Source organism: Gadus chalcogrammus, chromosome 16 (assembly GCF_026213295.1).
Source record: "Gadus chalcogrammus isolate NIFS_2021 chromosome 16, NIFS_Gcha_1.0, whole genome shotgun sequence".
In the NCBI taxonomy this organism is placed as follows: domain Eukaryota; kingdom Metazoa; phylum Chordata; class Actinopteri; order Gadiformes; family Gadidae; genus Gadus; species Gadus chalcogrammus.
The window spans coordinates 33,120,170-33,147,669 of record NC_079427.1 but is presented as its reverse complement, the minus strand read 5'-3'; the positions used below and the strand labels follow the sequence as shown (position 1 = coordinate 33,147,669).

General features: G+C 41.3%; 1 protein-coding gene across 1 annotated transcript; it reads right to left on the bottom strand.

Annotated features, from left to right (window-relative positions):
• Positions 1-15,505: 15,505 nt before the first annotated feature.
• Positions 15,506-18,781, bottom strand: zgc:162730 (uncharacterized protein LOC564559 homolog). Its single transcript, XM_056610507.1, has 2 exons — positions 18,584-18,781; positions 15,506-17,940 (listed from the first exon to the last, which is right to left on the bottom strand). Exons 1-2 carry the CDS (start codon positions 18,614-18,616, stop codon positions 16,696-16,698), a joined length of 1,278 nt encoding a protein of 425 aa, XP_056466482.1. The 5' UTR covers positions 18,617-18,781; the 3' UTR covers positions 15,506-16,695.
• Between the last annotated feature and the right edge of the window lie 8,719 nt (positions 18,782-27,500).

Sequence of the window (27,500 nt, the reverse complement as noted above, 5' to 3'; positions counted from 1 at the left end):
TATGTAACATTACCAAAGTTATTCTGTGTGTGGGCACCAGGGACATATGTAACATTATCATAGTTATTCTGTGTGTGGCACCAGGGACATGTGTAACATTATCAAAGATATTCTGTGTGTGGGCACCAGGGACACAAATCTAGATATGCACATCCTCCCACACTTGCTGTTGAACAACCTCATTGGACAACCAGGTCCTAGCTCTGATGAGCCAGTACTATGGACCATGAGTGTGAGTCTATACCTTCTGCACTGTAGTGGCCTAACACCACTTCATGGAGCTTCAATAGGACCATTTCAACCATCTACTTTATTTTAGAAAATAAAAAGTAAACAGATATACATTTTTAGGGGAGACATTTAACGCAAAGTTCAGACTCTTGAGGGGTTATGATGTATTGGAATTTGGAAGCAAGTGTGTCCGCCAACTCTTATGCTTACTGACACACTGTTGTCACTGCGAGGCTGTGTTTATATTTGGCACCATTTCGAGTAGCTGTTAGTGTTGTAATCATAGCGGACGTGGCAGGTTCGTAAAGTTCTGACGTCAAACTGCTAAGTTAAAGTTATTGAGAAGGGAGGGATTAACTGTTTGTGTTTTGTGTCTGCTCGCTTCTATCCCTCTTCCCCCATGCGTGTGTGTGTGTGTGTGTGTGTGTGTGTGTGTGTGTGTGTGTGTGTGTGTGTGTGTGTGTGTGTGTGTGTGTGTGTGTGTGTGTGTGTGTGTGTGTGTGTGCTTGTGTGTGCACGTGAGTGTGCGTGCGTGTGTGTGTGTGGTAATTCAGAGCCGCTCTTTGGGTGGTGGGCTCCAGGTACTATGTTGACTACAGTTACTTTTAGACTGAACGTACACCGGGCCGAGATATTTAATGGGTTCATGTTTTTACCTCAACATCGTTGGACCTTAATTGGTCGAAAAAATTACTTTGATCAAGAAGACTAAATGATGATACAGTGTGTCACTATGTTGCATGTTATTCACAAGGCATCAAGTCAAGATTGTGGTCAAATCTATCCATGTGTGAGAGTCTGCCCTTAATTCACCCTCATGAGACCAGGTCACAATGAGGCCAGGAGAATCCTGCGCACTGTGTGCATAGTATGCAAGTTTTATGGTCGGTCCTCGGTGAAACACTGGAGATGAGCATTCTCTCCAAGCTCCCTATAACCTCAACGTGTCTTAGTTTCATAGCTTCGTAGCTGTGTGTGTGTATGTGTGTGTGTGTCTGTGCGCGCGCGTGTGTGTGTGTGTGTGTGTGTGTGTGTGTGTGTGTGTGTGTGTGTGTGTGTGTGTGTGTGTGTGTGTGTGTGTGTGTGTGTGTGTGTGTGTGTGTGTGTGTATCTGTCTGTCTGGGTATAAATGATATATTTTTATATAGATGTATAGTTTGAGTCATGCAGCTTTTCCCCACACTCCATCTGAACAGTGACGGCTGTGTATGCTTACAAACTCAGGTATCTGGGACAAGACATGCTCTAAATGGTATCCAGGCTGTTACTGTGTGTTTCTGTGGGTCTGTGTGTGCGTGTTTTGAAGTGTGACATGATGTGGGTCTGTATACTCTGGTCATGTTTATCCTTGCGTAACCAGGCAACACTACATAATATTGATCATCTCGATTGGTTTAAGCAATATTGATGGAAGCTTCCAAACTGGTATGTTAAATTGTTTCCTGTTTTTCTAGATTTTAGTTACCAAGGGAGTTGAGTCACCCCACACGTGATTGTGTATGTATGTGTATGTCAGTGTGTGTCTTAGCGTGAATTGCTCTTTGTGCGTCTCAATGTTGTCACCTTTCATTGTCATATTTCCTCTTTTTCACACTTTACGTACATGGGTGACATACATGTCAGCTTTTTTTCTCTCTCTCTCTCTCTCTCTCTCTCTCTCTCTCTCTCTCTCTCTCTCTCTCTCTCTCTCTCTAGGCATAGCCATTTGGGGCCCAAGCCTAACATTTAACTTGTTATTATCAATTAATAAACTTCCCACAAATCATTAGGTTAATATGAAGTTGGTATTTATTCACCCTGTCACCAGTTCTATCTCATTTATCGGCACAAAAGCCAACTAATACAACTCCAATAAAACTTCCTTTATTTAGCACTTTTTTGCTGAAGAGCAATGCAGGGTGCCTAACAAGGGGAACAACAAAAAATCTTTAACAACAACAACCAGAAAGTTCTTTAAAATAACTTGCAGAACACTCACTTTCTGCCATAGGCCCCCTTGGGATTAACTCTTAACAATGAATTCAATTACAGTTCATCAAGCAGCAGTCCAAAGATATGGATCTGAGTTCACTGTATAAGGCATTGGGATGTAACTTGACTCTGACAGATGGATTGATTCACATTTGCTCAGCATATCCATCTGGGAACCTTCCGTTGGAGAACTTTTGGGAAGGGGCGAAAATACTGGTTAGCTGATTGGATAAACAGTCTGTCTAGCTCGATAGCTCAGCAAGCAAGCAACATGTCGGTAAAGAATACTTGCCGTTAGTGTAACGAGAATTTACATATTAAAAGACAAACTTTCAGTAACCTGACTCCGCCAGATGGATTGATTTCGCATTTGCTCATCTTGATTCGCATAAATGCAATGGAGCTCGCAAGATTGCCACATGCGACCTGGGTGGCATTCACTGGGCTCCTCCATAACCAGACACAGGGTGATGAGATCTCCCTAGTGTGTGTGGTGATGGCTGGTTTAACTATGCGCATTGATTACTCAATGCTCAACAGGTGTGCATCCTCACCCAGCCCCAGAGTCCAATCAGACTCAGCCAGGTGAGGCTTGAACCAGCCATCATCCACACACACTCCACAACAAGGAATCAACGTGAGTCCATATTAATACCATAGATAAAATATTGATATCTGTCCTACATGAATATATGATAATTGTGTTAAAAGTGTGCCCGTATGTATCAGTATGTGTTTTGCTTGTTCATGTGTTTGGGGGTGGCATACATTTCTCTTCTAAAGATCAAACAAGCGTCAAACAACAAAAGGCTTGTGGAAATAAGAAACTACTAGACTATAAACCTTTTGTTTACATCCTCTGCGATGCATGATGAGGCCATTCTGCGTGTTGTTGGGCCATGTCTCTCTAAACGTCCTCTCCTGCGTCATCCCAGGTCTTCTGCTTCCTCTTCTCAAGCTGACACTACCTCTAAAACGCCTCATAAGTAATCTCACTTCCCAAAAACCGTGCAAGCAAGGATGTGTACATACTTCACAAAATACAATGCCTGTGGTTTGACTTCTCAAGGTTAAATGTAGTGCAAGAAATATTTCAATGTTGACAGAGAATCCCAGACGTTCAACTGAAAGTCTTCATTACTAGCCCCTGCTATTCATCTTTCTCTCCCCCTTCTGCTCAGCTTTTTTGTCTCTCTTGCTCCTTCATTTTCACAGTTACATTTTTCCCATTCCCCCATTCCCCTTCTCTCCTCCCTCCTCCACTACTCTATTTTCTGCCCTTATCTCCTCCCTCGTCCCCTCACCTGCACCTTTATCCCTTTCATTCCTCTCCCCTCAACTACTCTCCAATTCTTTCCTCAATCATTTTTCCATGATGCTTATTTTAATAAGAAGGAATTCTGCTGGTCTCGGCACTCGTGTCACTGTGGTATGTGTTCCTGGGAAGACCGCCAAAAGCATAAACACACACTCACACCTCATCCTTTTCTATTAACCACTAAAACACACACACCTCATTTTTCCCACCTGTTCAAACATATTACTGCAAATCCAGTTTGTGAGTGTGTGTACTTCTACACAGAGGGGCCCATTGTCCTATGGGATAAGATGTGTGTGCTGATTTTAGCCCAGGACTATAACACTGGAGCTGAAATAACAGCCATTCTGACCAGAAACAGCTGGGCTTATGCCTCTAGAGCGAGTGGCTCGGTTTAGAGCACAGAGAGGCGTGTTCCTGCTCAGGGCCAGCCTCAATGTTTGGAGCCTATAAGCAAACTCCCTTTGAGGCTATGGACAAATGTTTTTTGTATATCTGCCCCAAAATGGCATATTAACCTCAACCCATATAAATAGATTTCAACAAACCTGTAAAAGTATTATATCTTAGGGTAAAATCGGGCCATGACGACAGAACGTTAATGAAGATGATGTTCATAATATGCTTACATAAGAGGAAAGACATGGAGAATGGGCCCAACAAGGTGCATATCTTGGCTCCACACATTAAATAAATGTATAAATAGTCCAATACGGGTGATTCACTGGAATGAATCTATGTTTTTGTTGTGCACTCATGAATTTCGAGATATTTGATTGTATTCTCTGTTATGACAGGTGTAACAGCTGCCAAACCCTTTAGCTGTTAATATATGTTAGAATAGCAACATACAGGACATAAACTGGCATCATTATAATAGATGATTGATCATGATATATTGTTTGTCTTAATTAACTCCTATGAGTATATATTTGTTACACATCATTTTGTGAGATATTGAGACATTTCAGTAAGACAGTATTCTTAAACTCTGTGACTTCAGCTTTTCAAACTAAGTTTTTGCATTTATCCAGACTTTTATTCTATGTTAAATCTCTTATTCAATGTTAAATCTCACATTCAGACACTTTGAATTAGAGATTTGATTTAATTCATCACCCGTCAATCAAAGGTTACGATTTCAAAAATAAGGGTTAGATTTTCGTTGTTCACGGCACCAACCTCCCCTTTCGAGTCATTCAATAAAGTTATGCAATGAAAAGTTTAGAAGAGTTTTGTCATTCAAACAACTTGGTATTTATTAAATTATAAACAGAAATTATAAAAGAAAATTTCGGATTGGAACCGGTTTAAACGGGGCTCTGCCCATAAAGGCAGCCAATGGGTGCACAGGATTGATTTGAGTCAGCCTGCTTTTTTCTGGCCAGAGCTAAACTCTAATCTCAATTTGAATGTTTCATGAACAGCTGATTTATGTTCATGCTAAACACAAAAAGAACATGAAAACAGGAAGTGACTCGTCTAATGGAGAAGTGTGTACTGAGTGTGTTCACTGGGGAACAGGAAGTGTGAAGTAGAAGAGGTTTGGGTCAGAGTGTTGTGTGTGAAGATTTGCTGATGTCAAACTCGCTAGCGGGACTTTTACCCCCATGCCCAATGCAATACTGAGGCCACTACAAGAAACAAATAGTTAATGTATTTTTATATTGTTTGTATATTAAGCTTTTCTATGAAGCACAAATATTGATCCAACAATTGACTGAATATTTATTTAAAACTTCAACATTTTCTGTGGAAAGTTTGACTGAGCTAAACTGAACACTTCTCCATCTTTAGATACTTTAGTTTAGTACAATCAAGGTTCACTTCTTGTTTTGTTAGAACAGGGTGGCCACCACAAGTCCTACCATGTTATCAACAAGTCTACATTTCTTGGATATGTTGTGTTTAGCCTGAATATCATTTCCACAATTCAATTTGCAATGGATACAGCAAAGGGAAAAAACAAAAGAACATTGAACCAGCCAATTACATTTGTGACCTTTTGGAGTATTTCACCTTTATCTCAAAGGATATTGATTGTTATAATGTATTATTCTTTCATCCATGGTACTTATGCACATGCAATTCTCTTACACTATTCAGCCAACATTTAAAGCATTATTAAAGTAGCAGTAAATAGGAAATTTAAATGATTTATTGGATATATTTTTAGAAGATGTTTTATAAAGTGTGAGTTAGTGATTTACAAATGTTTTACAACGTGTTAATAAGCCTTTATAAAAACGTATAATCCTGCAATTCATGATTAATTCAGTTATTTATTAACCATTATACATTTTTAACTCTGTGTAATATGTGTTAATCGGCGTGTCCAAGTCTACCGAGTCTACCATGTCCGTCTAACTATGTCGATCGTTGTTTGTGGATGTGTGTTAATTGGAAGATGAGCTACCTGTGGATTATACTGTCTCCGTGGCTTGTTGCCACGGCGAAAGAGGTTATTGTACAACAAGGCATAATCATGGACATGAAGGAGCCAATAGGAACTGGTACCGTAATTCGACTCAGTTTGCACTACAGTCGGGAAGTTTGGTTTGCCTTGCGCCATAAACCATCGCCTCCTCTGCTCCCGAAGAAGTTCTTGGATTTTATTCCCCCGGAGCTATGAAGGGCAACTAGGCGGAAACTAGGAAGGAGAGGTGGAGTTCGCAACCGACTGCGAACAATAAGATTGACGTAGTCCGAACCTGTGCTGAATTCCGTGAAGCATCGATCCTATGTTTTACCAAGAGTTGGCTTCAACCCAACATGCCAGACTCTCTGTTCGAGATAACCGGGTTCACCTTGACCCGGCTGGACAGAGATGAGAACTCGGGGAAATGTAAGGGCGCAGGAATCTGTATTTATATCAACGACCTCTGGTGCCGTCAGTTCACTGTTAAAGAGAGAGATTTCAATGTTGAGCTACTCTGTCGGACTTTAAGCCCTTTCTATCTTCTGCGAGAATTCGGATCAGTACTGTTGTGCTCGGTGTATGTGCCACCGAGTGGCAAGGCTGCGTTAGCTGCCGCCACCATTGCGGACTCTGTCCACAGAGGGATGCACCGATATGAAAATTTTGAGCGATACCGATATCCAATATTAAAATTGCTGTTACGGCCGATAACCGATATTTACCGATATCGATATTGGTATAACAGCAAGTTTCTATGATGTTTTTGAATACTGAAGAACATGTAAACACTGTGAAAGTTCTTTCTTTCTTTATTTTCCAAAACTTCGAAATACATTGTTTCTTCAACAAGTTACAGGGCATCCATAACAAACACAAGTTACTAACAGTGTTAGTTTTAGGCTACTTTTACAACTTGCATCTATGAAAAAGTTTGGATCATAAATCACAATAACGATCACATATCAAAATATCTTGACAAGGTTTTATAACTTAAATCAAAATTGCCAATATTCATAGAAACCAGACACTTGTCTAATAAATTACAAAAAGTGTTTCAAGTTTAGTCAATTTCAACTCAAATCTGTGAAATAGGCTAAATCAAATATGTCAAGGGAGGTTGGTTGTAGTCTTTTCACTCGGTTCTAGCCCTACTGGTGATCCGGGGAACCGAGCGAAAAGACTCCAACCAAATATAAACATGTCCGGTTCCGGTTCCGGTTTCCGTTTCAATGGGATTACGGAACGCCAAATAAAACACAACAAAAACTGTATTTCGCTACAACTTGATGATGTTGTTAATACCGGAATTTTCCTTTAAACATGCGCTGATCACGTGAACGCACAACTTTTTTTTTATCAGCCGATCCGCGGATCACTTGCGTCCCGACCGTGAGGGTTGATCCGTACGGATCACGGGAAACCCGTGAACCGTTGCACCACTAGAGGTGTTGAATGATTTGACACGGCATCCTCCGCGCATTACTTCGGCATTGCAAGTAGTGCATATTGCAATTCGAGTACCTTCATTTGAGACCGTAAAAAACATCCAAACCGCCGACATTGATTCTTTTCAGCTAAGGTGACAAACACTCCTGTACTGCCTCTCCGTGTGTCTCTGGCTGCGTCACTGACACTGTCACATGACCAAACAAGCTGCGCATGGGCAAAAAACACTCACAATGGCAACTAGACGGAAATAAATATCGGCTGTTAATATCGGACCAGTTTTACTAATCGGGCCGATGCCGATATCTTAAAAAATGACTAACATCGGCCGATAACGATATCACTGCCGATATATCGTGCATGCAACAGAAACATTCAGATGCACCTGCAATTGTGCTGGGGGACCTCAATCACTGCAGTCTGGACAGTGGACAGGTCCAGTCTGGACCCGGCTTTTGCCAAGTAGTCAAAAATGGAACAAGAAAAAATTATATACTTGATACATACTATGTGAATGTTAATAATGCCTTTATTTCTAGAATTAGACCACCAATCGCCAGCTCTGACCACAATGTGGTGCATTTAATACCCACTTAGAAATCAAATTAAAAGCAGTAAAACGGTGCTGAGGGAAATTAGAGTCTGGTCTTCGGAAGCCAAAGAGAAGCTTAAAGCTTGCTTTGATTTGACAGACTTGTCGCTGTTCTACAACCCTTGCTCCCTAGATGAAACTGCAATGGTTACTAATGACTACATTAATCTCTATGTTCAATCTGTCATCCCCTTTAAAATGTTTAAGATTTATCCAAACAATAAAAAAATTGTTTCCAAAGACATCAAGAATATAATCATCTTGAAGAAAAGGGTCTTTAAAAACAAGGATGTTTTAAATTGCAAACATTTAGAGAGGGACTTGAATAACAAAGTTAGAGAACCCAAGGTAGCACATAGACACAAATTGGAGTAGACTTTCAGAGAGAAAAACCCTAAAAGACTCTGAACCCTATGAAAAAGATGACAGGTTTGTCCTAGTCCAACAAAACGCATTTATTTCCTCCGTAGACTAAAATCGTTTGGGGCCAGTAGCCAAATTATGTGTCTATTTTTTACTTCTGTAATTCAGAGCATTATGCTCTGAATTACAGTAGCACTGCCTGGTTGAGCAACCTCACAGTGAAAAATAAAAGTAAACTGTATAATCAGAAGTTTGCTCTAAAATCATTGGACGTCCTGTAGCTCAGGACTTTCAAGAGGCCCACAACAACAGCATACTGAGGCTGGCCACAAATATTTCCTCTGACTGCACACATGTCTTGAACAATGAATATCAGCTGCTGCCTTCAAACAGGCATTTCACAGTCCATCAATTCAACCAAAATACGCTTAAAAACTGCTTTGTACATCAGTCCATCCTATTACTGAACAAACTAAGATGACATTCCAGAGCATTTATGATTCCATAGGTATTAGTCTTCGTATGTCTTTGTTAAATTGCCTTACCTGTCATTTGTGTTTTGTTTGCTCTGTGGGCTGTGCCATGTCATGTGTCATGTGTCTGTACTTTTGTCTTTCCGGTCAACACCTGTACTTGCCAACATCTGTTATCTGTGCTCCTTGTGTATCGCTGTGCTGTCATGTCATGTGTCATTTGTACTTGTCACCCTGTATGTCCTAAATGTTTTGAGGGGTCTTCCCAGGGACGCAAAATAAATTTCAGTGCCTCCTGACAAATACAGTAGTATCGTAACGTATCGTATTAGTTAAAATTCAACTTACAAAACGTCTATTGGGAACTTGCAATAAACTGCAGCCACTAGTTTTCAGATATATGTAATATTGTACTTATATTACGTTAGCAGCAATTTGTCACTGGCTGTTGTGTCAGGCTTCCCGCAATCTTCCCCACTGTGCTATTTTCCTAGCTCACCCAATATTACTGTCACTAACCCCTCTCAAAATCAGGAGGCAATATTCTGTAAATGGTATTTATAAATGTAATAAATGTATCTAATGTATAAGAACGATATGCATAACAATAATTATTATTATTATTATTATTATTCTTCATTGGGAAAGCTGGACATTTGGCATTATGCTACTATATGATACCTTTTGGACGATTGGCCACAGGACAAGAGAGCTGGAATATATAGCCTGCAAGCCTAGCCTGAGTTTATTCACAAAAAAACAAAGGAATATCCAATTAATCGCTGGCCAACTGGTCCGGGGCCATAGGTTGAAACCTAGATGCTCCGGCCTCATCTGGGCCCCCAGGTGAGCAGACCTGCCAGAACAGATCGAATCGGTTGGGTTAACAGTGACTACCAGGCCGTTTCCTCTACGCCCGGATATCATGACCACACCCCAAGCCTGCCTAAGCCAGTAAACACTGGATTTACGAGGCTGCTGGCCCTGCAAACATGTGGGAGTCCTCTAGTCCCTGACTAGATTACAGATTTCTCGCCATAGGAAAATTGCAAAAATGTGGTGAAATACCTTGGATACGTTGCACATCACCGATAGACGTTTTATTACAATGACAAGTGTTTTAGGCTATATTACTCCTTACAGTATTTTGAGTGAGCTCAACTAAAGTGAGGTCAATTTATGGCTCACTACTTATTACTAACTACTTGGTACAGCTGCCATGGTACTTTGGGCATTTCCAGCGATGTGTAAATGCTTAAGTATGGCATTAATGTACCTCAATTTAGATATGCTCACACAAAAGACTTAATTTAGGCTGTCAAACTACCTGAATTGATTAATCCAGCATTTAGGTGTAGTTTTTGAATGCTCATTAAGGCATAGATAGTTCTCACTTTAGATGAGCTAACACAAAGGACCAAATTGATGCCGTCTATCTACCAGACTTATCATGAATCACTGCAATGTGTGTGTGTTTATAAAGAATTGTTCACAGATCATATATAGTTTCTGAATTATGAACTCATGCTTTATAAATGGGCTCATGAACCATGATCGTATTACCTTACAAATTCATATTCATGTGTGAAGGATTGCTTTATAAATGAGGAATTCACTCTTTACTTCATTAATGCTTCAAAGTTGCATGCATTCTAAAGTGCAGCCAGTCGACCAGGAAACAGACTCTGAATACAAAGAACTCCTCTGCTCCACCCATTCCTCCTCTTCCTCCTCCTTCCCCAGCGCCTCCCACTGTTCCCTGTGTTTGCGTCATAGGGGCTTTGGGTCAGTAAAGGGAGGAGGAAGTACAAGGAAGCAGACGGAGGGGTGAGGAGGAGGAGGAGGCCCGTAGCGTTTAGCGCTGCAGCAGGAATGCAGAAGGAACAGGGCTATAAAAGGACTGCACTTCCACTGGATGACGTCACGACTGAAAAATGTCCTCTTTAGGCCCCCCATTGCTCCTTCGCTCTCTCTCTCGCGTTCAAGAATCAAGTATCTCTCTACTGTGGAACTTAAGAATTATTTCCTCAGACACTCTTAACAAAAGTCTATGTCGTAGGAAGGGCCCTCTTTCCGGGAACCTACTGACTCCTCTTATCTTGAAGGGCTCCAGAGGAGACAGCCAGCCATCCGGAGAAGGCTCTCTATGCAGCCGCACATTGACCCAGTTAGTCAGGTAGGGCTTAAGCAACAGTTAGGTAATGATTTGACGTCATCGCTGCAAGAGTCTGACGGAGGTTCAAAGTTAATGATTCCTCAAGATCAATGTCTGAATCTGCATTGGGAGGGAGAGAGAGAGAGCTGGAAGAAAATCAGGAAAAAATTCTTGACGTGCAAAACATGTAAAAACAAGCACACTCAGCATACACAAACATTTGGCCGGTATAGGAATGTGTGTATGCCATCAGTGGATCGGATGAAACTGAGTATTCCCAGCAAGCTGAACTTGATCGTCAACTGGCCAAGGCTCCAGTATGCAGAGAAATTTCCCATTTGCCTCAGAGAAGAAAAACCTACTCCCTGCATATTTTCACTCAATTTGTAGGACAAATGCCTTGAAATGTGGTAAAAGTGAATGTTCTTTTCGTGAAATTATTGTGTTCTTCCGTAATAAGTACATTTGAACTAAGCAAGCAATGATATCATAGCACAGATAAACCATCATCATCATCATCATCATCATCATCCTCATCCTCACACTGGAATGTACTAATTATAACTGGCATAATTTAGCATTATTTACATGCAGGGCATAAATCTTTGTGTGTGTGTGTGTGTGTGTGTGTGTGTGTGTGTGTGTGTGTGTGTGTGTGTGTGTGTGTGTGTGTGTGTGTGTGTGTGAGTGTGCTGCTTAATTATTATGGGGATGAGGTGACTCTGTTAATGAGTGTTCTGCCTGGTTATTCATTAACAGTGCTTAGATAGTGTGGAGATAGTGTCGGTCCAATGTGTAAAATGAATCAGCTAGAATCCGTCCTAACTGATTCATTCATACGTCTCACTGTTAGGCCAGGAATAATCAGTAAAACACAGGTACAAGGATTTGAAAACCCATTGCAATGGTTCAGCTCCCACCAGCGGTGAAAAGTAATGGAACTATGGAGTAAGGTCCCATTGTGTATACTACCACTAGGCTACTGGGCAGACTACTAAAAGAAATTGGCCCCATTGTGAAAACCTGTTCCATTCTACCATTTAAATTCAGTGGTAACAATACAGAGCGTCGGCTGGGCTTGTAAGTTATTAATATAATAATATGCATACATGCATACATATTTTGGGACATAAGAATTACAGCATAGAACAAACCTGTATTATTTTGGTTGGCTTTTATTATTAGTCTGAGTTGCGAGGTGTGACCTACCCTGAGAGTCAACATTACGTTACATTAAGCATTATCCCTCGCTCTCACACACACACACACACACACACACACACACACACACACCCACACAAACACACACAACACACACACACACACACACACACACATTCATACTAAATGTAGATGCAGTGTGGAACACAATAAATGTATACCACACTGCATCTCACAAACAATCACAAGGAACATAGTTGTAGTTCTCCAACCAGTCCAGGATGTGTCAGTCCATTTCCTGTTGGCACAGTAATGCCTTTCATGTTATTCTGCGTCGTCATCATTTCTGCCAATCTGTTTTCTTGGAACCTCTGACCCCCTGTCTCATCGGGATCGGTCAGTGTACATAAGCCAGAAGCACACACGTACAATAAACTCTTAGCGTGTGTTGACACTGGTCTTACTGTCCTTCAAACAGCCATAACCTCATTTTTCTTTTACCTGCCGCTGCTGATCTAAGCATACCTTTTGCAAAGGCAAGCACATTTCAAAGAAAAAATAACAAAAGGTTGTAGGCATGCGTATTAATGCCCCTACTAGACGGGCAGGCGTCGGACGTTAGAAAGGGTCACACAAAACTAATTTAAAGCGTAATTTACAAAGTGATGATTAATTATAGCGACCTGTATTGCATAAATAATCAAACAAGAAACAGTTTCTCTGTATATAATTGCACAACAAAAAGAAAAATACTTCTAGCTGAGATTGAAAAAAGAAACACATCATAGAGCAGTGTAACAATACCCCTGCTGCACGCCACCTTGGTGGCTGCCACGCCCCTCCTAGGAGGCCTCTCTGGGTTCGTCCAGACCGAGGACGTAGGGAGGGAGGTGGCAAACCCGTGTATTGTAGAGGTTGACTCTATTGATACTGACAGATGCTTTAACATGCTGCCATGTAGGAGATCTCCTAGAGTGTGTGTTGAGATGGCTGTGATAACCTGTGCTCAATGTGCAGGTGTGCAGCTTCACCCAGCCCCAGGAGCCAATCAGTCTGACTCGAGACCAGGTGAAGCTGCTTAAACCAGCCATCATCCACACACACACTCCACAAGCAGATATTGATCACATTCGTGTATGCGTAGTAATGCATATAAGAAGAACAGTTGTGTTTTGTACTCCAACACACCTACGGCTCTGAAGGCAAACAAAACATTAATGTATTAATGAAATCCATTTTAAAATTACAATTGTCAAACGTTCTTCATAAGAGAGATGGTAAGGCCTGGAAAGGAAAAGCGGCACATTGGACATGCACATTTAGGGGATTTTGTTGATGTTTTTTTCCAAAGCGATTTACAACCTTTCATTCACACATCCACACATCGACGGCGGAGTCAATCATGCAAGGTGACGGCCAGCTCGTCAGGAGCAGTCAGTGTGAGGCGTCCTGCTCAGGGACACCTCGACACTAGCTAGGACGAGCCGGGGATCGAACAGACCCGCTCTACCTCCTGAGCTGGTGCTGCCCGGACATCTGGGGCAAAGGTTAATGCGCCCGGCAGCAAGCCCCTCTGCATGTGCCTGCTTGTTACTGGCTATAGTCAGATAAACAATATGATGTATTATTTGATCTGGTCTGCACTGATGCCAGGAAGCATGTGTACTGTATAATTATTCCCATTGTTTTAATGTAATAAAGCCTCACACATGGAAATATGTTGACTGTTGACTACATAGAAAAAAGCTGCACTCACTCTATTTATAGTCAGAATGTGAATCTCTCACTCACACAGAAGTCGTTGTGATTGATTGAAAGCTAGAAAATAAAATGACGTGCTCTGCACACATGGACGACACTTGTTCACCAAGCAGCCCCACCCTCTCTCTTCCAGCGTTTAGTGGAACGATTCTGTTGTTTCGACCTGTAGCTTGTGATCTCTTGTTTCACAATCACAAGGTTGCGTAAATGCCAAACGATAACTTTGTGTTCATGATACAAAATAAATGTCATTATTTGTACAGTGTAACTAGCAAGAATATGTTGTGGAAGAACGCCCATGTTGCCCATAAGGACGAAACTGTGGAAACCGGTTAGTAGCGTGGTATAGATCCTAGGCCGCGTATGGACACTTTGTTGTTGCACAGCAATTCACTCTGACTCCTCCTGCATGAGCCTTGGGAAAGAATAGTTTGCGGCTGTTGTAGCCCGTCGTCGATTTTGAAAAAAACAAACAAACAAAATCGCTGAGAAGCGATTTTGCTAGAAGCATGCGTCAACATCGGACATCCCCCCCCCCCAAAAAGAGGACTAGTATTACCACATCGCTGAATGTTGGAGAAGTGTGGCAATACATCCTAGCAGTCTATTGCAACACCTATTGAGGCTGATGTTTACCACTACAAGTTTCTTAAAATAAGCAAACAATTATAATCTTTACATTATTTGGTTACCATCATTGAAACTCTGTAGACGTAAAAGAGAAAATAATATACAATACTAAAACCAAAAGTTAAAATACACAATACAAGCCTCAATCAGAAGTGTCATGTTGACAAACTGCGGAACTTTGAGTAAAAACTTTACATTAATGCAATCCATGTTCCTGTTACTGAATGTGGCCCACACATTGGGAATGTTACCGTTGACCATAAATGACTTGATTTGAAGTTCTCTCATTCACTCTGACCTACTTATCCAAACCAAATAAGGTCCTTGTTCTGTGTAAATTGAATCCCCTTAAAAATCCATAATACCCAGAACATCTACAACATAACAATCTGATCTGAACATTGGCTTCCAGCTCAGTAGGTTCATACTAATAATCGGTCATATTCAGAGTTACCACTACTTATTTAAATGTAAGTACTTACAAGTGCTTGTACTATATTTGACATGCTTTGATAGAAGCACTCCAGGCCTGAAGATGTCAGGTTAATCATCACAAACAAATTTGTTTGTGAGGAGGATTTTACAAATATTTATGGTCTTCAAATTTAGAACAATGCAAAAAAGATGGTCCAAGTATCCATTATTGGAGTGTATCAGCATTTAATTTGTTCTCCTTCTAATACTGTCTTAGATGTTTGTAGGTTTACCTGGGACATGCATCAGGGGATGAAGTGTTAATATTATTTAGCTATGCACTGATGATGTGCTTCATTATGAGGTAACGTTGGGTCAAAACACAGCTGCCGCCTTGTATACACAACAAAGACACAACATACAGTATAGGACAGGCGAGAGAGAGAAGCAAAGCATAAAGCATTTTGTTTTGTACTATTTTATTTAAAATGCAAGCTGTCATAGTTCTTTCAAATCACCTCTCCAAAGTTCAATAATGAATTACAATAAATGACATAGATACACCAATTGGTTTTAATTTATTTTTATTTTATTTGTCTCTTAGGCAATGAAAAATATAAAGGATTCTCTTTTTTTTTTACCACATATGTATTGTCACATTGGCTTTCACAGACCCTGGATAATTCTCCATAAATATAGTACAAAATACAAGTTCAAGTTCAAAGCACAACTTATTTCTTTAATACAAATAAATATAATAAATATATGAATTTAAGTTAAACAAAGCGAATAAGCCAACCAACTGTATAACCAACACGAATACTGCTTTTTTTGTAAGTCCATGGACAAGGAAGCGTCTGAGACTTTCAGAGCTAAGAACTAACCAGGGTTGTCAGGCAATCCGGAGAGGCAAATGGAAACGTTCATACTTTATAGATAAAGTATGAAAGTATGAGATACTTTCAGAATTTTGCAGAATGCTCAAAGATAATTCACAGACTCTGATGTTATCACATTGCTAACCAAAAGAATGTGGACAGCGATCTACAGCAATCTACATTTCATGTTTGAACATTACCAAGTTAAGGATTGTATGAGTAGTAGATAGTATTGCCACACACACACACACACACACACACACACACACACACACACACACACACACACACACACACACACACACACACACACACACACACACACACACACACACACACACACACACACACAGGTTGACCAGATGCAGTGGCGCAATGCCTAATTACGGTTTGGTTGAGTGCTACCAGGAGTCAAACTTACTGAGTTTCTCCCATTCAATTGACTGTAAAGTGCATATACTGTTCATGGCACACAGCCTTGTGAGGCAGGGGGAATCATGGAGGTACAGAATTTACAACATTACTTTTTTGATCACCGCAGTTATAAACTAGATTTGTGCATCATTCATGAAACTACACCCAAGTACACTTCTCAGGTGTCAGGCCTTCGAGTGGAAGACCACATACAAAGAGGCAATTAGCTAGACAATAGAAAAAAGATATATGTATATATAAAAATAGATTCTCAAGAAATTTTGGTACCAAAAACTATATCATTTATCCAAATCAGTTCTATCTTCTAACAAACATGATTCAGGAACTGTGAGAAGATTTGCTGCATCCTGCAACGCTTTGGAAGATTAGTTCTGGATTAAAAAAAGAAGACACAGATATTCTCCAATATGTCAGTTCTGCTTTGGATCTGCTGTGATCCGGGTTGAACCTAGTCTGACAGGGACAAGCGTGCGAACACAGTGAGCCTCTTGTTGGCTGAGCTGTCGAAAGACGGGGATTCACTTCCGCTGGATGCCCCGCTGCTGCTGCTGTAGCTGTCCTCCAGGGAGTCCTCGGAGGAGAAGCGCTGGAGCGCGGCCGGCTTCTGGAAGGCCCCGTGGTGGCCCCCTGAGCCCGAGAACACGCTGCCCGAATCCTGGCTTTTGGCGTCATCTTCCCCTCGGCCGCCACCGCCGCTCAGCGCCCCGTGCCCGCACACGCAGCGGGAAGGCTTGGGCTCCATAATCACAGGAATGTTGTGGACGTCCCCGGCGCTGGTGCGGCTGTGGGTGTGGCCGAATGGGAACGCCGCCTCCCGCTGCAGGGAGTCGCCCGGGGCCGGGGAGAGGAGGTCGACCGGGGGAGGAGAAACGGAAGGAGCGCGGCTGAATCCCAGGTTGGGATCGGTGAAGGACAGCGAGTGGGGGGGCGGAGGAGAGGACCGGGACGAGCCCAGGAAACCGGCGAAGCTGACACTCTGGCGGAGCTGGTGCCTCGGGTTCTGGCCGCCGTTGGAGAGACTCTGGCACTGGTTGGAGAACTTAGCGGATGACAAGGGCCCACTACTCTTCTCCTCATGGAGGAAGTGGCAGCGGGTCCCGTAGGGGCAATAGCCAAAGTTGTAGAAGGTTCTGCAGGGCTCTGTCTTGTACTTGGGGTGGCGGTGCAGCCCGCGCAGCTCCGCCTCGCCGTGGGCAAACTGGCACTTGTTGCTGTACTTGCAGCTGCCGCTCTCCTGAAAGCCACGGCAGAGTTCAGTCTTATAGCGGTTGGATGGGAGCAGCGTCTGGGGCTGTATCTGGGTGGCCAGAGAGGAGGACGGAGGGAAGCCCGGCGGGGGAGCCAGAGTAGTAGTAGTAGGAGCCAAGGAGAAGGCATCAAGGTCTTTCAGCTGGCTACAGTAAGAGAGAAGGGTGGTGCTGGACTCGGTCAGACTCATGGAGCGATCAGGCCTGAAGGGGAGCTGTTGCTGTTTGGTGAGAGAGGCCTGACTCCATATATTGTCAGGCCAGAAGGTAGTGCTGTCATCGCCATTGTTAACCTGTTCCGTGCTGGGGCTATAGGTCGGAGAGGAGGAGGAGGAGGAAGGGGGGATGAGGAACGAGACAGAGCGGTTCAATCGACTGGGTCCAGAGACTTTTGATGGAGACTTTGGTGACGAGAAGGCATCGTCCAGGGCGAGGTTCAGCAAATTCTGTTACGAAAGAGGAATTGAAGTAATCAGTGAAGTACAACATTGCTCTTGAACCAACTCAAAATATCCTATCCCAGAAGCACATTTTTGTGAACATGCTTAGGGTTTCAGACCAAAATACATGTATGATTTTTTTTTAACTGATGTTAATAACTATGATAATGTCATTAAACATACATTATGTTGACATTTTCAGTTTAATATTTTTTTTTTGCTTAGTATAATACATATATTTGAACTAAACACATTTAAAGAATATATTTTTCTATACATTGTTTTAAAAAATGTTAAACTCCAAAGAATATTTTTTAGGATTTCCTCAACAATTCATAAACTTTTATCTAAGAGTATTTTAATATGTGTAAGCAGCTTTAAGTCACGGAAGTGAAAAAGATAAACGTTTTCACAACATTCTCGATGTCAACAACCCATTTTGACTAGTCACTTCATTCAGCTCAGCACAGACAGCTTAGACAAAGTTGTGTGAAGTCCGCCGTTAACCATTATGAAAAAATGTAGACACAAATGCAACTAAAATCCCAATAACTGGAGAACTAATTGAAAATATGAGCCCGAAATAGTATTTTTATAAATCGTAGTTTATACAAAAACACAAACAACAACTATGAAAGAAGTGACTCACCCGTGAGAGAAAGTTGTCGAGCATATTGGACATGCTGTGCACTCCCGTAGCAAAGGAAAACAAAAGGAAGACGTTTCAACTCTTTTCTGCCTTGAGTTTTCACACTCTGTTTTGTACACTCTGTGTGTGTCTAGTTTAAACTTAAATTCGAAACGGGCTCCTATTTTATAGCCTCTCCAGCAAAAGCTCCACACCCCAGACAGACAGGGGTGGAGTTTCCGCTTGCCATATTCCCGTATGCTCCTCCCATGTGGGGAGTAGAAAAAAAAAGTAGGTGTTTTTGTGTATTTTTAGCCAGCTGTGTGAAATGTTTCAGTTTCATGGGTACACAGAACTTAAGTGGCTTATTTATATAGAAGTGAATTCTCTTTAAGCAAACTAGTACCACCTCAGCTCTCCTTAATCCAATCTAAGTGTTACCTAATTAAGTCAACATCTTCTCTAGTATAGGTCAATATGTACATTCAAATAGCAAGGGGTGTGATGGGAAGAGCACACATTTTCGGTTGGGAGTGTTTTTGTTTGTTAGTTGCATGCCCTAATCAGGTGGATGTGTGTATCCAACCATAGACTGAAAGCTGGTATTCCCATGCCCACAAGCAAACACACATTTGCTTTAGTAAAGTTAAACATTTACCTCACGTACATTTCTCTATATATTTGGGGGGTTTATTGACTTGCACAATACCGATCTATAGAATTGCCATTTACCAAAAAAACCATAGGTCTAAAAGAAAAAAAAACATGGCAGGCTTACCAAAATAAATGTGACAGCAGATGCTATGCGTAGAAAGGAAACAGCAAACAAAAGCAGATCCAGGTAGTAACTCGCGTCACATCAATGCACTGCATTAAATAGACCACACAAAATCAAATAAGACCGTTTTTGCCCATTATGAATCTATTTAAATTGATTTGTATCTAATTGTATGTATTGTTTTTTCTGTATTGTTTTGTTTCGACATGTGTTGAAATTAAAAAAATATATATTATGCTGTGGTAATTGGATAGAATTAATCTCAATATATAACTTCCATAGAAAATGTGTAGTCAACAACAAATGTTTTTGCACAAACTAAATTAATGAAGCTTACATAACCTTACCTTTATAGTATAATGTCTGCATTGCCACAGCAAGATTAATGAACATCTCATCCGACTGTTTTGTTCTTTGAAACCATTATTTATAACTGACCAATCGAAACCGATATTGTTTGTCCCTGAGGTTGCTATGGTATAATGCGCCAGTGATTCTATTTGGTTGCTGTGCGTGACAGCTGTTCCCACTTGAAGAATCAGTTACTGTAATTTAGTGATGTGGTGATTTTTTTTTTGTGAGGTCCAAATATGTACTCACAAACTAAATAACCAGGCGGCAGGGTTCTCTCTCTCTTTCTGCATCTCTGCCTGTCTAATTGCCTGTCTCACTACCTGTCTGTCTTTCATCACGCCATGATGATGATCTTAACTAGTCAAATAATAATTTTGGGGAAACTTTGATAAATATAACCTAAATAAAACTTTGTGTGATGTCTAATATTAATAAAATGTAACCGTTTTTACTCAATAACACAATCATGTGCTGGTTAATGTGACGACATGAGATGATATTCTCTGACATAGAGGGGTAATGAAAGAAGAGAAGGAACCAGAAAAAAGGTTTACCTGGCCATTGCTCATTTTATGAGTCACAGAATCTGAACTGCTTGAGAGTCAAAGTCACAAGCTTGTCAGCTGACCTATTTGGGACTTCAATACATAGAATCGCTGTGTGATTAGTTATCTCTCCTTTTTTCTTTCTCTAGATAGCTGCCGTCGGCTAATGAGAAGGCTACTTATGTTTCTGTCCTGCTACGTCACTAGCATGAGTCATACACTCAGATATAAGAGACCCACACCACTCGAAATGATCAATCCCAAGATAACAAAGAAATAAACTACAACAAAAATCTCCAACTCGTTGTAATATGTACAAGGATAGAAGTTATAAAATGGATGTGTGTGTTTGTGTGCAGTGGGAATGGCAGTATCTGTTCCACCATGTGCATGTAATTGCTGTAAACAGAGGCTGAAATGTTTCTTGTTTGGCGAGCACCTGACATGCTTGTGGTTTTGTCTGCAAAACCACAAGTGATGAGGCACTAGAGCAGGGGGTGTCCTCGAAGCCTCTCACAGTCGATGCCAAGGCAGTTGGACTCCTTGGATTATTAAGTTAAAACACAATGATTCATGTAAAGGTATATTGAATATAGTTTGAATAAAATGTGATCTGATGATGCATGTAAACAAATCTAGATGCGTTAAATGACAACAAGGTATTAGGTGTATGCCATATTGAAAAGGGGAATTTCGTATTTTGTAATTTCTTGAAACATAGACCAAAAAAACTCAAGTACGATGTCAATATTTATAAGCGCTTAAAAATCTAACGATAAAATATTATTTAACTTTTATTTTTCCAAAGTGCACTTGATGAAATGACACTTACATTTAAAGAAAGCAACATTTTGAACATCAGTTAAAGCAGAACCATCCCACTCAACTTTATTTAACCCATGTTGAATATAAATAACTTTTCACCCAAATGTAAATGTCACAATAATTTTAGACATTTTCCGATGTGCATTTTCCTTGCACTTTACAGCTGTGTGTGTGTGTGTGTGTGTGTGTGTGGTGTGTGTGTGTGTGTGTGTGTGTGTGTGTGTGTGTGTGTGTGTGTGTGTGTGTGTGTGTGTGTGTGTGTGTGTGTGTGTGTATTGGGCCTCTTTCATAAGGAAATTAACTTGAACACACACACACACACACACACACACACACACACACACCACACACACACACACACACACACACACACACACACACACACACACACACACACACACACACACACACACATACATGCTCTGAGAACAACCTTTAAAGCTTCAAGATCAAGATATACCACCTCATTGTGGTGGCAAAGAGGTATCCGGGTTGTGTGTGTGAGGGTTTCAAGCTTTTCCAGCTACACTTAACTATCACTTTAGTTTTTCATTTTATAATTAAATAACAATGAACATTTATGCATTCTATGTTTATAGGTAAAAAAAATACTTTCGGGACAGAGTTTTCGAATAAATTGTTTTATGAAGTTACATTATTAGCAGAGAGTAAAACATGTTACATTTTTTTTAACATTTACCAACTACAGCAATGTGCCCTTAAAGATAAGAAAATATATGAAAGTACTTAATTAATCTTAGATTGGAAAGTTGGGATGCAAAGGTGTTAGACAAATGTATTCAATCCGTGTCGATCTTCTTTATGGTGTTGAGGATCACATGAAAGAAGCATGGACGTTGTTTGAAAGTCAGTATGGCTGAGAAACTCACGTAGGCAGTTTATTCATCTGGTGTGACTCGGTGTTTAAAGTGTTGCAGGTTAATAGATAGATAATAATAGTCTGAGGTTTTTGGGTGAATTATTAACCTGGGTAGTCAGTGTTTGGTCTACATCACCTGATAACACAGATCCAGTGGTGAGAAAGACACACACACTTGTTCATTGTTCGCAACATATCCTGTCTAGTAAAGAACAAGGATGTGAGGGTATGAGAATGGAAATGATAATAATAATTGAAACAACTACATTCCCAGATGGTTTAATCATGTGTTTGCTGGTAAGTATGTTAAGAAGAAATAGTTAATTGGAAAAATAATATAAATAAATTACCTCAGTGACTACTAATAAATCATGTTATTCTGTACTACATTGTGATGTTAACAGTCGTTCATTCGTCCACTCACAAACTTTTAAGTAATACCCTGTGGTTCTGTCAGGGCAGGGAACAGATTTCCCTCTGTTATGTGTTTTTTATCTTATATTGGCCAAGAGTGTTCAAATCCAGTTTGTTACCCATTATTCCATTACATCAGCTAGTTTCGAATGCTAAAATAGTACATGTCCGAGAAGGGATATATTTCATAACTTTGTGAGGTGAAGCTCTGCCTCCTGGTTGCGGAGCTGACTAAAGAGAAACAGACAAAGAACAGATGATCCAGGGAGAGCAGCTTGGGGAAGTTTCTGGTGACTCATCAGGTATGGCACTTTAAAAACCAAGTCATCGTCACATGCCTTCACATTGCTTCAATTTGAGCATAATACAAACATTGGTCATGCCACTTGCTATTCCTGGGCTTCTTCTGAGCTTGTGAACATGATGAGGATGACAAAAAAATTATGACAAAGAAGATGATGAGGATGATAAGGATTCCTGGCGTGCAGTGTCCTATAATAGTAACATAATATATTCGCAGTGATGGTGGAGTTTAAAGCGAGGAGCCAAGAGGCAATGCGCTGGGTGGCCAGTCAGCACTTTAAATGGTCCCGGGCCCACATTGACTTAAGAACTCCACTGTCCACACAGAAACCTACATTAGGATTCCTTTGTTTCAGCCTTCAATGCAAGTCAGTAGTTTTAGAGTGGAGAACGCACGCAAAGAGTTGCACTCCAGTGACACACGTAGCATGAAAACATGCGCTATGTACTTCGGTTGAGAGATGACCTTTATGTCTCTTATCTCCGCCACCTCACCCCTATGAAGGTGATTGGTGTATAGCAATCGCCTGAGGGATGTCATCTCGGCTTGAAATCTGAGGTTTCGAGAAGATTCTAGATTTGTGCTTACATAGTAGTCAATCTAAAGGCTTTTGGCCCTACCCCTTGAATGCACGACACCCACGGAGCAACCTTGCGGGCTCAACACTGTTTTGAAGACATTCTGTTGCCTCAACTCAGACGTTTCCATGCCTGAGGGGTTTTGCTCCGGCGGCATGCAGCTCTGTTATGGCGTGTCAAGTTCCCATATGGTGCAACAGTAGGCTCGCTCGACATCGTCCTATGTAGCATGACTACATGATACGTTGGCCATTGCCCGTAACTGGGCTGGGGCGACGTGCCCGATTACTTGCCCTAAAACCCTGTATTGTTTCCTCTGTGTGTGTCAGCCTTCCTGAACAGTAGGGAAACACAACCCACTTATTTGGCAATTGTAACTGGTGTTTTTTGTTTCCCATTGTGTAACGGGAACAGTGTTGCAAAGTTTTTATCTCTATTCAAATATTGGATGCTTTTCTTTTTTTCTATATCGATTTTAAATGTATACTATTTTTTGCTATGTTATTCTGCCTTATTTTAGTATGTTTTTTTCTATTCTATTCAACTCTATTTTACTTTATTGTATCCTATAATATGGCAAACATTAACATTTGACTCATCTTCAGTGCTTTCTTACAGTCTATTCTATTATTTTGTACTGTAATCTGGGTCGAACATCATTAAGGTTCCACCAATCTATCTCGAGTCCCGAGCTAAATGGATCAGTCCTTTATCATAGAGGTTGTGTCTGGGTCTCTAGAGTAGCTAAATAAAAACATGAATGTGTAGATTGGGATGTGACTCAACATGTTGCTGAGCTGGTTGCAATTGGAATAAAATAAGTCTGTCATGCCTTCGAAGTGACGCACCTACATGACTAACAAGTAAGATGGGAAATTACAATTTAAACAGTTCTAACCTGTATTAGGGGAGTCGCATACATTCATCCTATCGTGAACTGGGATTACATTTGGTGTACTGTGTCGATCTTCAGTGTCTGCTGCAGATCTGTTTCCTTTGTGTGTTTGTGGTTGTGCTTGTCCTTGTCTGTTTGTCTCTGTATGTGTGTGTGTGTGTGTGTGTGTGTGTGTGTGTGTGTGGTGTGTGTGGTGTGTGTGTGTGTGTGTGTGTGTGTGTGTGTGTGTGTGTGTGTGTGTGTGTGTGTGTGTGTGTGTGTATTGAGGGATGGCATCACACTTCTGCTATATATCATAGTCCTTTAAGTGTGCTTGTGTGTGTGTGGTTATGCTTGTCCTTGTTTGTTTTTATCTATATGTATGTGTGCGTATGTGTGTGTGTGTGTGTGTGTGTCTGTGTGTGTGTGTGTGTGTGTGTGTGTGTGTGTGTGTGTGTGTGTGTGTGTGTGTGTGTGTGTGTGTGTGTGTGTCTGTATCTGTGTGTGTGTATTGAGGGATGGCATCACACCTCTGCTATATATCATAGTCCTAAACAATATCAACATTTCACATCTGACCTTCATTTAAATATAGCCATGTCAATATAAATATGCTGTTTTTCTAGTGTTTAAAAAATAAAGCCTCTTTCTCCGGCCACTGTAAACATTCACTGTACATTTTATTTAAATGCTGCCGCTATTCCATCTGACTTCTCATTGCCCACATTCCCAAATGTAGTACAAAACAAGATCTGGATAATATAGTTACCATTGTAATGCTTACTGAAAAGTTGACTGAAATGCCAGGAAGGAAATTAGGTTTCCAGGATCCAGACAATGATTGAACCACAACTTGGAAAGTTTTTCAGTGTTGAACTTTGAACTCTCTTATCATGAACCCTGCTGCATTGTGCAATCAGTACTTAGAGCAGAATAGAGTGCCATAGAATAGAAAAACAGATCAAGAGAAGAGGGGTGGTTCAGGGTGTTTGACTCCGGGTTTAAACAAATCTGGGTTCAAAATACAAAGGGCCATAGTCTACTGGAGGCGTCCTTGAGCAAGGTGCCTAGCCCCTACTTGCTCATGAATGGTATGCAGTTAAATACATTCAGTGTCACTTTGGGTCAATTCGGATAAAGAGTCTGCAAGATGACCAAATAGTCAGAGAAGAAAACTTGTTAATGTTACATTATTGGAAAAGAAGGGCAGTATTTTCTGTGCCTCTGCAGCTGAAACGGTTTCCGCTTAAGGATTTTAATGACCTCCATGAGGGTTCTACTGTTTCTCCAGAAAACCCCTCTCTTCCTCTTCCCTCTGCGTGTAACCCCCCCCCCCCCCCGCGCATTCAGACCACTCAGCTTCCTCTCCCCATCTCATGGAAGTGGGCAGGAATGAAAGGGGAGAGGAAAATGGTGGGGGAGAACGAGGGGGAGGGCTAGACGGGAAGAAGAAGTTGGAACATGAAAGAATGAAAAAAATGTTACAGCGCTTTGGGAGAACAGCAATTTCCAGGAAATGAAACATTGGAAAAGCCCCTTTTTTCTTAAGGAGGACACGTAAAAAAACCAAGAACATATTATAGCGTATGATGCAACGAACAGCGTAATAAACACTGCTGTGTAAACCTGTCAATACTTTGACAGGGTACTTTGAGGTGTTTCTTGTGCGATGGAAGAAGTACATTCCCGTACACTGTGCCCCGCGGGGCGAGCCGTCCAGCCTGCTCTGACGGAGCCCATGGGGTGTAACCCGAGTCTCTGCCAACATCTGTCTCTGACTGCACGCTGTTTACCAATACCTGGAGCTAATAGTGGGTCACAATGTTGTTAAATGTCCAACTATTGACTGTTCTATAAGAACAATGTTTGGGCCAAACTAATTGTCTCTTTAGATGTCAGGATGCCAGGAACATTTCTCTATTAAAGGATTTGTAATACTTTTCCTGGGCAGGTTTAACTATGACTGTAAGAGAAGGAAGAGCAAGGCAGGGAGTGTGTTTGGGTCGACCAGGGATACTGTCATTCCCCATATTATATTCATCAATTCAAATCAATCTATTTTAATTGAAAAAGACAATACACTTTTAATTATATAATGATATAGAAGGTAGAATAATAACGAATCACGCAGTTGAGTACTAGACTCGGCACATATGGTGATTTGTGTCAGACGCAACAACAAACAGACTTATTTTATTACATTTTATATCATAGCCTAGCAAAGCCCAGCCCTGCTTTTTGTTCAACTCAACCTCTCTTGCGGTGTGCCCAGAATAAGGGAGCGAACGAGATATGGACATTGATTCTGTTCAAAACAACCTTTTAGCAGCTCCCATAGCCATATCTTTATTTTGTCCAAAACAAGTAAAGAAAATCTAACCTGGCGGGTTCATTTTCTCCAATAGCGCCAACAAACAAACAAATCCACAAGTTTTGATTCAGTGTTGCATGCCACTCTGAATGCTCATGGACCTCTATATGGAGAGGCGAGCAGATAGGATTAGGAATGTAAAATGTCCTGGTCATGAGCATGGTGGTACATTTTGGATCCAACTGTGGATTTTTTGTTGCTTCGACCAACAATGGGGCAATGGGGTGGCTGACTGAGTGGGAAAAGTTCCTGGCCAAGGCAGTATGTATGCGCTCACTGCTGTTGGACAAAACAAAGATACAATAATGGGAGCTGCTAAGAACTCCAATAGAATATAATGGACGTCAAAAGCTCGCCTACTGCCCAACACACGGGTACAGGCGAGTGGGGGGAGGAACAGAAATTCTGGTTGATTTTGAAATCTGAGGTTGAAATCTTCGACGGGTGTTCAGCGCACTCTGGATTCCTAGGGAGTAGGGAGCCACGCCCCTCCGAGGCAGCCTGTGTGAATACACCTGGGGAACTAGTTCCAGACTGGTTTCATGCTGTAGCCTATCTCTGTGCTTAAAGGCGTACGCCTCTTATATAACACACAGAGACACACACACACACACACACACACACACACACGCACGCACGCACCAAACACACACACACACACACACACACACACACACACACACACACACACACACACACACACACACACACACACACACACACACACACACACACACACACACACACACACACACACATATAGCAGGTCTCGCAAACCATTCTTCATGCATAGATAAGAATGTCCCTCTCTCAGGTTACGTGTAACAACTTTGCAGGGGTTGGGGAGATGTTGTTTAAGTCGTTTCACATTGTTTCAATACAAGCGTCAAGACTCACATTAAAGCTAAAGGGGGGGCAAGGGAGCAAAACCGGAAATGACAGAATGCATTGCAGACCGGAAATGGAAGCAGGAATGAAGGCCTATTCAAAGTGTATTCATTCTTGATGTTATATG